The sequence below is a fragment of the Balaenoptera borealis genome (assembly GCF_965194805.1).
Source record: "Balaenoptera borealis genome assembly, chromosome: 6".
NCBI classification, from domain to species: Eukaryota; Metazoa; Chordata; class Mammalia; order Artiodactyla; family Balaenopteridae; genus Balaenoptera; species Balaenoptera borealis.
This window is the reverse complement of record NC_138863.1, coordinates 257349-270514: the sequence shown is the minus strand read 5'-3', so window position 1 is coordinate 270514 and position 13166 is coordinate 257349. Positions and strand designations below refer to the sequence as shown.

General features: G+C 47.0%; 1 protein-coding gene across 3 annotated transcripts in view; it reads right to left on the bottom strand.

The window, feature by feature from the left end:
• Window positions 1–13162, bottom strand: part of THAP4 (THAP domain containing 4) — a 41972-nt gene extending 28810 nt beyond the window's left edge. Inside the window, exons 1-2 of one of the 3 annotated variants that reach the window (XM_082396036.1) lie at window positions 13027–13162; window positions 9736–10922 (exon numbers count right to left, since the gene is read on the bottom strand). In XM_082396036.1, the coding sequence (XP_082252162.1) occupies window positions 9736–10922; window positions 13027–13103 (1264 nt within the window). In that variant the 5' untranslated portion in view covers window positions 13104–13162. Of the gene's footprint in view, window positions 1–9735; window positions 10923–12172; window positions 12324–12611; window positions 12835–13026 lie in introns of those variants that run through there. The other 2 variants (XM_082396037.1, XM_082396038.1) reach the window with 2 other exon arrangements.
• Between the last annotated feature and the right edge of the window lie 4 nt (window positions 13163–13166).

Here is a 13166-nt window from a genome sequence, read left to right as displayed (position 1 = left end):
AATATGTAAAGATTTATAAGGAAAACTACAAAACTGATGAAAGAAATAAAAGAAGATCTAAATAAATGGATGGATATTCTATGTTCCTAGATTGGAAGATTCAATATTGTTAAGATGGTCAATTCTGCCCAACTTGATCTATTGATTCAACACAATCCCAATCAAAATCTCATCAATCATTTTGTGGATACCGACAAACTGATTCTAAAGTTCATATGGAGAGGCAGAAGACCCTGAATAGCCAGCACAGTACTGATGGAAAAGAATAAAGTTGGAGAACTCACAGTACCCTATTTCAAGACCTATTATAGAGCTACAATCATCAATAAAACGTGGTATTGGCGAAAGAACAGATATATCAATCAGTGGAACAAAACAGAGTTCAGAACTAGACCACCACAAACAGAGGCAACTGATTTTTTACAGAGGAGCAAAGGCAATACAACGGAGAAAGAACAGTCTATTCAACAAATGGTGCTGGAACTGGATGACTGGACTGAAAAAAGCATCTAGACACAGACCTCACACCTTTTACAAAAATTAACTCAGGATGGATCACAGGCCTCGATGTAAAACGTTAAAGTGCAAAACTCCTTAAAGAGACATAGGAAAAAATCTACGTGACCTTACTTGGCAATGAGTTTTTAGATACAACACCAAAAGCACAATCCACGTAAGAAAAAAACTGATAAGGACTTTATTAAACTTAAAAATTTCTGTTTTGCAAGATGCTGTTAAGAGAATAAAATAAAAAGAGAATAAAAAGACAAGCTACAGACTGGGAGGCTATATTAGCCAACCCCTACCAACCCCTCCGACGCCCCCCACCCTGCCTAAAAGCTGCACTCGTCACCTTCCCTGCCTCCTTCTTTGGACCCTAGTTTTAGAAAAATTCATGTTCCTAACCCATGTTTGGTTTTTTCCTACCATTTCTATCCCATATATTTTCATATATTTAACTTTATTACATAAAGAAGTAAAACAAAAAAGGACTTGTACCCAAAATACACAAAGAACTCTTAAAACAATAATAAAACAACCTAATTTAAAAATAGGAGAACCATCTTTGAAAAGATGAACAAATTCAACAAACCTCTAGCTAGATGCACGAAGAAAAAAAGAGAGAAGACTCAAATTACTAAAAATAGAAATGAAAGTAGGGACATTACTACTAATTCTACAGAACTAAAAAGGACTATGAAAGGACTATGGACAATTGCATGCCAACAAACCGGATAACCTAGATGAAATGGACAAATTCCTAGAAACACAAAACCTACTAAGACTAAATCACAAACAAATAGAAAAGCTGAATACACCTACAACTAGTAAGGAGATTGAATCAGTAATCAAAAACCTCCTGACAAAGATGAGCCCTGGACCTGATGGCTTCACTGGTGAATTCTACTGAACATTTTAAGAAGAACTAACAACAATCCTTCTCAAACGTTTCCAAAAAAATTGAAGAGGAGGAAACATTTCTAACTCATTGTATTGAGGCCTGAATAACCTTGATACCAATGCCAGACAAAGATACTCCAAGGAAAGAAAACTACAGGCCAATATTCCTTCTGAATACTGATGCAAAAATCCTCAACAAAATACTAGCAAACTGAAGTTAGCATCATATTAAAGAATTACATACTGTGACAACGTGGGATTTATTCCTGGAATGCAAGCATAGTTCAACATACAAATATCGATCAGTGTAATATGCCACACCAACAAAATGAAGGGAAAAGAACACATGATCATCTCGATGCAGAAAAAGCATTTGACAAAATTCAAAACTCTTCCATGACAAAAACACTCAACAAAATAGGGATAGAAGAAAACTACCTCAACACTATAAAAGCCATATATGAAAAGCCCATAGCAAACATAATAATCAGTGATGAAAGACTGAAGCTTTTCCTCGAAGATCAGGAACAAGGCAAGGCTGCCCACCTCACCTCTTCTATTCAACATAGTACTCGAAGTTCTAGCCAGAGCAATTAGGCAAGAAAAAGAAATAAAAGGAATCCAAATTGGAAAGTAAGAAGTAAAATTATCTGAGATAGCACGACCTCATATGTAGAAAATCCTAAACACTGCACAAAAAAGCTATTAGATTATAGGTCATATAACTCAATATCAAAAAACAAACAACCCGATCCAAAAATAGGCAGAATACCTAAAAAGACATTTCTCCAAAGAAGACATACAAATGGCCAACAGGCACATGAAAAGGTGCTCAACACTGCTAATTATTAGAGAAATGCAAATCAAAACCACGATGAAGTATCACCTCACACCGGTCAGAATGGTCATCAACAAAAAGTCTGCAAATAATAAATGCTGGAGACTGTGGGGAGAAAAGGGAACCCTCCTACACTGTCGGTGGGAATGTATATTGGTGTAGCCACAATGGAAAACAATATGGAGGTTCCTTAAAAAACTAAAAATAGAGCAACCATAGGATCCAGCAATCCCACTCCTTGGCATATATCTGGAAAAGATGAAAACTCTAATTCAAAAGGATACATGCACCCCAATGTTCCTAGCAGCCCTATTTACAATAGCCAAGACATGGAAACAACCCAAGTACCCATCAGCAGACAAATGGTTTAAAAAGAAATGTGGTATATATGTACACAATGGAATATTACTTGTCCATAAAAAAGAATGAAATACTGCCATTTGCAGCAACATGGATGGACCTAGAAAATAACATAATAAGTCAGACAGAGAAAGACAAACATTACGTGATATTACTTATGTGTGGAATCTAAAAAATAATAGAAATGAATCTATATATAAAATAGAAACAGACTCACAGACATAGAAAGCTAACTTCTGGTTATCAAAGGGGAAAGGGAGGGGAGGAGGGATAAATTAGGACTATGGGATTAACAGATATATGCTACTACATATAAAATAAATAAGCAACAAAGATTTACTGTATAGCACAGGGAACTATATTCAATATCCTGTAACAACCTATAATGGAAAATAATCTGAAAAAAAAAAGACTGAATCACTTTGCTGTATACCTGAAACTAACACAATATTGTAAATCAGCTATACTTCAATTAAAAACAAAACAAAACAAAACATCAATAAACCCATGGTGATTCATGGTGAGCCAGCTAAGGTAATTTGGTAATCCTTTAGGAAAAAAAAAAAAAGCTGTTGGATCTAATAAATGAATTCATCAAATTAGCAAGATACAAAGTCAACACACAAACATCAGTTGCATTTCTATACACAAACCATGAACATGAACAATCTGAAAAGGAGATTACAGAAACAATCCCATTTATAATAGCATCAAAAAGAATAAAATACTTTGAAATTAACTTAACCACGGAGGTGAAAGACCTGTACAATGAAAACTACAAAACACTTCAGAAGGCAATTAAAGAAAACATAAATTAATGGACACACATCCCATACTCATGCACTGGAAGGCTTAATATTGTTAAACGTCAATATTAACCAAAGCAATCTACAGATTCGGTGCTCTCTCTCTCTCAAAATCCCAATGTTTTTTGCAGAAATAAAAAAACCCATCCTAAAATTCATATGGAATCTCAAAGGACTGAGAATAGCCAAAACAATCCTGAAAAAAAACAAAACTGGAGAACTCACATTTCCTGATTTCAAAACTTACTACAGTAATTCAAAACAGTGTGATATTGGCATGAAGACGTATATAAACCAGCGGAACAGAAGAGAGAAGCCAGAAATAAACCCCCACATATATGGTCAAATGATTTTTGACAAGAGTGCTAAGACCATTCGGTGGAGAAAGGACAGTGTTTTCAACAAACGGTCCTGGGAAAGCTGGACATCCACGTGCCAAAGAACGAAGGTGGGCTCTAACTGGTCCGGTATACGGTTATCTAACACCATATGTAAAAACTAACTCAAAATGGATGAAGGACCTAAACGTAAGACCTAAAGTAATAAAACTCTTAGAAGAAAACATAGGATGAAAGCTTCACGACACTGGACTTGACAATGATTTCTTGGATATGACAACAAAGGTACAGGTAACAAAAGAAAAAATAGACAAACTGGAGTTTAAGAAAATTGCTATAATTTGTATATCAAAAGGCAATATTCACACGATAAAAAGGCAACCTACAGAATGGGAGAAAATATTTGCAAATCATATTTCTGATAAGAGATCAATACCTAGACTATATAGAGAACTCCTAAAACTAAACAACAAAAAAACCCAAATAACCTGATTGAAAAATGGGCAAAGGACTTGAACAGACATTTCTCCAAAGAAGATATACAAATGGCCAATAAACACATGAAAAGATGTTCAACGTGACTAATCATTAGAGAGATGCAAATGAAAACCACAGTGAGATATCACCCCACACCCATGAGGATGGCTATTATCAAAAACACAGAAAACAAGTGCTGGTAAGGATGCAGAGAAACGGCAACTCTTGTGCGCTGTCGGCAGGCATGTAACGTGGTGTATTCATTATGGAAAATAGTACGGAAGTTCCTCAAAAAATTAAACACAGAACTACCATATGAACCAGCAATCCCACTTCTGGGTATACACCTGAAAGAATTGAAAGTCAGGTCTTGAAAAGTCACTTGTACACCCACATCCATAGCAGCATTATTCGCAAGAGCCAGTGGGTGGAAGCAACCCAAATGTCCATTGATGGATGAGTGGCTAAACAAAATGTGGTCCATCCACACAACGGAAGAAAATTCTGCAGTATGCTACAACATGGATGCACTTTGTGGGCACCAGGCTAATTAAACAGCTAATCACAGACGGACAAATACTGTACCATGTCACTTACATGAGTCAAAATCATGAAGACAGAAAGTAGAATGGTGGCTGGCAATGGCTAGGCGAGGGGAGAGGAAGGGATATTGTTTAGCTGGTATAGAGTTTCAGATTTACATGAGTTATGGGGATGGGTGGTGGTGACGGCTGCTCAACAACGTGAATGTATTTAATGCCACTGGACTGCACACTGACAAACTGTTAAGAAGATAAATTTTTTGTTATTTGTACTTTAACTCAATATAAGAAAAGGAACAACAACAAAAAAGAAATGAACTATCAAGCCATAAAACGACAGAGGAACCCTAAATATATACTAAGTGAAAGAAGCCACCCTGAAAAGGCTGCATGCTCTGGTTCATAGCAACCAGACATCCCAATCACACGACAGCCTAGAAAAGGCAAAACTACAGAAACAGTCTAAAGATCAGTGACTGCCAAGGATTGGGAGGAAAGGCATGAACAGTGGACGGAGAGGTTTTTAGGGCAGTGAAAATACTCTATGATATTGTAATGAGGATACATGTGCTTATGTATCTGTCAAAATCCAAGTATAAGGCGTCCTGCGGGCTGACCTGCCCGAGCATCTCCAGGGGCGCACAGACCCTGGCCGGGACTCAGACGCGTGCAGTGGTCGCCTTCCTCCCCAGGCCTTCAGTGGGGAGGCCGGTGCTCCTGTGTTTGTGTTTGTTTGAAAGATTCCTCTTTTTGTCCCTTTCCCAGCCGTGTTTTTCTTGCCCAGCAATGATTCATCTTCAATGGTTTGAAATCACAAAATTTCTACCCACCGAATCTTTTACTTCATTCTACTGAGTTGGTCTTAAATAAAATCCTCTTGAGATTTGTATCTTTGAAAGATATTCTTTCTTGTTAACAATGGTTTGTCAGTGGACGAAAAAAATCCAAGTATAAGACAGCGAACCTGAATGTAAACTGTGGACTTAGTTAATAACAACGTGTGTATATGGGTTCATAACTTGTAATGAACGAACCACACTAACACAAGTGGAAATGCAAGATGTTAGTAGCAGGGGCAACTGTGGGGGAATTTCCTGTACTATCTGCTGAATTTTTCTGTAAATCTCAAACTTTCCTAAAAAAAACCTCTATTAATCAGAAAATAATCAATGGAAGGTAGGGAGTAGGTAGAAATATAGATGAAATAAGAATATCATAATACTGATAAATGTTGAAGCTAAGGGGTAGGTACAAGGGAGTTATTATACTTTTCTGCTTAATTTGTACATGTTCAGGATTTCCACAATAAAAAGCTTTTAAAACTCCAGATTAGCTCAAGAACTGTCTGTATAATGAATAAAAGAGCGGGAAGAAAACTGAGATATTTTTGGAGCAAGTATTAAATTAAAACTGAGGGCATGGCTGAATCACACTTGATAGTGGACATCCTTGTCATATCAGGGACATTCACAGGTCAGTGAGCAAGGCGGGAATGGCACGGGCAGGGAAGGACGGAGAGGGGATGAACATGGAAAGATGTTCATCCTCACTGGTTCACAGAAAGGCCAGCAACGCGGCCTGGTGCAGCATGATGCCTGGACTCAGCACGGGCTCGGGGACAGAGCGCCCCATCCTGTGGGAATGCCACTCAGCACCAGCTTTCTGGAGGGCAAACTTCCCAGAGCCCGGAACCTGCAGGCCCACTGGCCGGGCGTCTCTGCTTCAGGGACTCTGTCCAAAAAAATGGGACTGGCTGAAGGTCATGGACTGAATAAACAAGTGTACAGTCCCTTCAACACACCCTATAAAACCACCAGAAGGTTCCTTCACCGATGAACGAAGTCATAAGCACACCGGGAACGGTCAAGGGAGCAGACGCCAAGGAGAGCCGCAGGCGGTGACCGTGGCGCTGAGCGGGGCCCTGGGTGGCCTCTCTCCCTCCCGCCCCTCCCACTGCCCCAGCCCAGCTCCTCCTGCAGCCTCTCCCTGCACCCCAGGGAGCCCGGGAGCAGAGGTGCAGCACCCCCCCCCGCCCCTCCTCAGGGCCCAGCACGCTCCCCTCCGTCCTCACGGCTCTCCCTGCCCATCTGGGCCCCAGCAGACACCTGCTCCCTCGTCCCCATCCGACACACAAAACCTCCCTGTGGAGCCGTGCTCCCCTCTGGCTACTGCCCACTGTCCCCACAGCTCAACCTCTTAAAGTGCCTGGTCCCCAGCCACCCTCACCGGCCCCTCCCTTCACCGGCTCTACACCCAGCTCCATTCCCACCACTCCACGGAGACTGCGGTCACCAGTGACCCCATGTGGCCGAGTCAGCCATCCTTTCTCCATTCTGATCAGAGCTGCTGCAGCCCAGCAAAGCACCCCCCTTTCTACAACACCTTTTTCCCCCGCCTCTGCAGGCACACACATGCAACCTCAAGAGGCTGGGTGCTGGCTCTCTGGCATCAGCACCTATGAAGCATCTCAAACTGGATTCCTCTCAAAATTTCTCTGTCATTTGAGCTCCCCCCAAATCATTAACTATTTCCCCAAAAGAGGGAAAAATTGGTAACAATAAATCATGGTGAATAAAGTAACCAATACCACGTGTACGTGCATCTACTGGGGAGATGAGGATACGGAGCTCAGATCAGAGACGACCTGCACTGGGGGAGGGGGCACAGGAGCCAATCAACTCAAGCATTTACAGAAAGACAGGATGAAGGCTGACAGACACCCATCAGAATAGAAAGAGAAGCAATGAGAAAGCCTAACAAATTAAAAAATAAAATTAAGAGGCAGGCCCAAGTTTCAATTTATCAATAATCCCAGTTGTAAATGGATTAAATTACTTTATATATATATATATATATATATATATATATATATATATATAAAGGCTCTCAGATTGAGCTAAAATATAGCTACAAAATAAAGGGATATAAAAAGGTTGAAAATAAGGAGACAAGTAAAACTTTAAATGGGACAAAATAGGCTTTTCTGTTTGGTAACACGCAGGCATACTCACGTATCTAATAACACGGCCTATAAATACAGTTAAACTGAACATTCAAGAAGCAATGGCACCTCAGGAATCACAGTGACAGACCTACCTCACCTCTTAAAAATCAACAGATCAGTGGATACAATAAGTTTGGAAACAGATCAGTTGACCAATAAAATAAGCTAGATCCAGCCTCAGCCCGACAGAACAATGTAACCAATCGATGGACAGGACACATTCTTCTCAAGCTGTAAGGAAACAGTCACAAACACAGAGCGTACTGAGCCACAATGAAACCTCAGAAGATTCTATAAAGCATGTATCTTTAAGTCACTGAACCTTAACAATAACACAAAAAATTAACTCCCTTCCCCCAATCCATCCACTTGAAAACCACAACACCCTCCTAAACAACTCAAGTTAGAGAGAATCAAGACTGAAATTACAAACTCTTTAGAAACTAAGGGCAAGGAGAGCGACAGGAGGCGGGTCTGTGGCGCAGAGCCAAAGGGACAGAAGGAGGGATCCAGCCTCCACTCCAGGTACCGGGAAACATTAACTGTCCCCGAAGACGTTATGCACTTCCCTCCAGGAGCCAGAACAGCTATAAAACCCAAGAAAGCAAAAAGAAGTCAGGAAGAAGGAAGCAGAAACAACAACGGAGACCTGATCAATGCAGGCTGTTTGGAAAGACCTGCAATAGTGACAAACTTTGGGGCGTCTGACCAAGAGGAGCAGAAAAAGGTACCAAGAAGTAATACCAGGTACAAGAAACTACAAAAAACACTCTGAAGTAACAGGAGGATGTAGCGTGTAACTCTGACCAGTACATCGGGATGGCTTTGGGCTGTGCTTTTGTTTTTGGTTGTGCTGATGGCTGTTGACCCGGGGGGTCCAGGAAGCCCTGAACAGCCTGTCACACACTGGAGCCTTTTCTCACCTGCAGTGTTAGTTACAACCTGGAAGACAAACGCTGATGCAGACTAAACGCACGACGTGGTAGGAAAATGGTTTCCACCTTTATACACGTAACAGGCAAAAGATACTAACCTCAGAACTGATTCTACAAGAAATAAATAGTAGACTAGGAGGAAAAGCAGAAACATAAGCAGTAATGTGTGAAATATATATCCAACCTATTTGTATAATAGACACAAAAACATGTAAGTGAAAGCATAAAAAAATATGGACTTCCCTGGTGGTCCGGTGGCTAAGACTCCACGCTCCCAATGCAGGAGACTTGGGTTCGATCCCTGGTTAGGGAACTAGATCCCGCAGGCATGCCGCAACTAAAAGTTGGCATGCTGCAACTAAGAAGCCCGCATGCCACAACTAAAGATCCCACGTGCCGCAACTAAGACCCGACGCAGCCAAATAAATAAATATATTTTTTAAAAAGCATTAAAAAAAGTCTAAGATTACACACTAAATTTTAACGGCAACCAGGAATAAAAGTGGGGAGGTGAGTGGGAAAGGAGAATTTTCACCACTTCTTAGCCGATATATTTCTGCAGTGTTCTTACGAGAGAACATACTCTACTCGAATAGGTGTTTAAAATTTTTAAAAAGTTATTATTAACGTTCAAAGTGCTTTAACGTCAGGATATTCATCACAACCCAACTGGAAAGAACCTCCTCGTGATTTTAAGAGTCTCCTGCGATCTTTCTAATGGCTCACCGCATCTGTCTAAGCTTACGTTTCAACCCTAACTCGTCAGCAATTTCTGTCTGCGGGAGGTCTGCGACAGGAAGGGACCCCGGTGGGGCGGAGGACCAGCCGTCCAGGCCCCACCACCGTGGTTCTGGGTCTCCCACCCCTCCTTGCTCACCGGCTAAAGCTCCCAGCTACAGCCACCTCCTGAGTGCCCTGGAGCCCAGCCGGCGAGGCGAGCTCGCCAGCCTGGCTCCCCTCTCGGGAGGCACCGCGCGGCGCAGGCCCCGCGCTCGCGAACCCCAGCCGTGCGGGCGCCAGGCCCGGGTACTGACCGCGGCCGGGGGCCAGCAGGCTGCTCAGGTGGGGGACGCTCAGCCGCCGCAGCCGGTCCAGCTTCTCCCGCAGCTCGCGCACCTGGCTGTCCGAGCGGCTGACCCTCTGGCGCAGGGCCCTCAGCTCGCCGTTCTTCTTCTCCACCTGCTCCTGCAGGCAGCACACCTGGCTCTTGCTCTGGCGGGAGGAGAAGCAGTAGGAGTGCAGCGAGTCGATGAGCTTGCAGGCCCCCGACGCCGACAGGATGACCTCGTTGATGGACATGGGGCTGGCGTCGCTGTGCTCGCTCTGCACGGCCTCGGCCGCCGGCTTCGGGGTCACGTCGGTCGGAGGCGCCGAGGGGCCCTGCGTGGGCTTCTGCGGCGTGGCCGTGAGCGATGAGCTCGCCGTGGGGGGCGCACGTGGCGGGCTCTGCGCCGGCCCCTTGTCGGGCCCCGGGCTGCTCCCGCTGCAGCCGGGCTCGGCGTCTCTCTTCGGCCTCTTGCGGTCCACGGGCTCCCGGGGGACGGCCGGCCTCTCGCGGGCGTGCTTGGAAGAGAAACTGTAGGAATGAAGCGAGCCGATGAACTTGCAGGCCCCGGACCCCGGGGGGGTAAAGTCATCCACGGAAATGCCGCTCCTGTCCACCAGGTCCCCGTCTGGGGAGGTGGCGTTCTCGTCGCCGGCATCCACAGCACAAGCGTTGGCTTCTCCCCGGCTGCCGGACGCGGTGGCGGAGGCCGGACCGGCATCTGCGTGTCCTTCCGGAGGCTGTCGGGCCCGCTGCGGACCGGCGGCCTCCCGGGTGGCCCTGGCTGCGGTTCTGCCCTGTGACGCGCCCCGCTTCAGCTTGCGGGACTCGGACTTGGCCATCAGGCTTTCACTCGAGGACGACGACGACGACCCTGCAGCTGCCTTCCCGTCGGCAATGTCACTTGCATGTGCCCTCAGACCCCCCGAGGCCTTCCTGGCGTCCTTTCTCCGGGGGCGGCCATGGCCTCCGGGCCCCCTTTTCTTCTCAGCCAGGTGGAAGATGGACGGCACGGCCGTGGGCTTCAGCAGGCGGTGCTGATCCTCCAGTCTCTTGGAGAAGCTATCTTTGGTGAAATGTTCACTACAGAGGAAAGAATACTTAGTGGGCGTCCAGTTATCCCTCTGAACAGCCTTCAACCACTGGATCAGACGTTTTGAGTCCTTTAGGGGGAATCTGCAAGACAAATGACAAATTAGAAAAAAATAATTAAGTGCCTCCCCCTACTACTATCAACTATAAAAGCAGAACAAGTGTATTTGCAAACACCCAAACCTGTGCTGACTTTACCCATTTAAAAACTTAACAAAGAACTAAGGAATACCTTCTACTTGCAACTTATTACTGAAATAGAAAGATGAAAGACGCATTGTCTGCCCTTAAGAAGCTTACAGTCCGTAGGGTGGATAAAGAGTGAAGGTGAATACCTCCTCCCAGGCTGTGATAAATGCCCTGCAGGGATACAGAATCCTTGGAGAGACAGCACCAGATGGCATCACGACAGCGGGAAACGCTTCAGGAAGCCCTGGAAATAGTTCCTAGAAGCTCATAGCTGGCCAACCCTCCTGGTGTGCCTGGGATACAGGACTTGGGGTGCTCAAAGGAAGATGGTTGCCCCTCCCCCCACCCCATTTAGAAGTCAAGCCAAGCGTCAGACAGCAGAGATGGGAGCAAGAGGCCAGGAGAGCGTCCCAGACACCCCCACGTGCCCCAGCTGCGGCTCGAGGAGCCGAGGACACGAGACCAGCTCGCAGAGCAGGTGAGACTCAACAGCCACGGCTCTGCGGCTCCCTCTGAAAAGCAACCAGTCCCTGGCAGATACTGAAAAAGACACTTAATGATCATTTTTTTTCTCATTCAGGCAAGATGTCTACTTAGAAAACTCTGGCGAAACTACACATACGAGGGTGGGAGTGGGGCGGCCATTCCGGAGGGCTGTTCTGCTGCACCTGAGGTCACCTAAGCCACCTGCCGCTGCTGGGGATCAGGACCGCGGGGACACCAACTCCTCACGAAGCTCCAAGCAGCAGGACCCTCTAAATTTCCTCACTGCTTTGGGAGCCCGTTACCTGAAGCTCCCCTCCACCCCCAGTTCCCACGTCCTCGGCCATTATGAATGCCAACAGCAGCCTTCTCTGCAATGCTTTGCCTCCGTTTTCAAATACAGTAACAAAACTAAGGGCTCTGAAGGAAACTCAAGTAAGCATGCTGGCTGACCGCTGAAACAACCTGCTGTTACTATCTTGATAGGTTGTAACGACTGAGGACTTAACGCAAACCACCATGAACTTTCAGTAAGACTACACAACAAATGTCCTCCAGGTTTTCAAAACTTGAACACCATCCCGCAATATCAAAAGGAAAACAGAAAAGTATCCGGGAGGAGGTTTTTAAGGTGGAGTTTCTTCTGCTCACGGTTCTGGTACCTCCAGCGTGGAAGTCGTAGAAAAGGACTCGCTGTAACGGGCTGAACTCCAGAGCCTTCACGAAGCAGGCCAGGCCAGAGAGAAGGCCAGTCCCTGCCCTGCCTCGGGCCGGTTTCCGTGGGCGCCCACGGAACGGAGCCCTCCACGGCTCGCAGCTACGCCCCGGCGAGGAGCGGGCTGGGCCGGCCCCACGCTGGGTGCTGCCAGGGACCTCCCGGGACTCACCTCCGCGCGGCAGGGCTACCTTCCCCGAGGCCGACCGCGAGGCCCCTTCTAGGACACAGCGTCTGGAGCGCGTGTTAATCCATGAGGCACATTTGCTCGGCCACATCTCTGATCGCAGAGATCAAGACGGGCTCCCCCGCGACGAAAAAAGCAGAAAAGTCACAGCAAACGCAAGACGACAACCGACCGAAGGAAGCGCGATTCCAGAACACACCGTTTCTGGAGACTGGCGGCGCCAACCCGAACCCATGGGGCGCAGGGTGGCCACGGGGTGGTGGAGGGGCTGCCGAGGCCGCGGCGTGGGCGCCGGGCGGCCTCCGAGTGGGCATGGGGCGCGCACCGGCGGCCGAGGGTCGCGGGGGTCGGGTGGCCACGGATGGAAACCGCCGGCCGCGGTGGCCCGAGGCGCCCGGCCCAGAGACGCCGGCCGGGCCAAGGTCACACAGCGCCGCGCTGACTCACTCGCGGGACCGGCCCGGGGCCCGCGCCCTGAGCGACCCCGCGTCCGACCGGGCCGCGCGGCCTCAGTCTCCCCGCGGGGCCGGGCCGGGCCGAGCCGGGCCGGGCGGGGGCGTGGCCCGCGGGCCGCGCGGGCGGCGGGCCGGCGGCGGCGGGCGGGGCCCGGTTACCTGTGGAAGGAGACGGCGCGCTTTTCCCCCTTGCCCTGCCGGTTGGAGCAGTTCGCGGCCGCGCAGCAGATCACCATCTCGGGCCTCGGGCCGCCGCGCCGCCGCCAGGCTCCGGCCCTCGTCTCGCCGCGCCGAGCCCC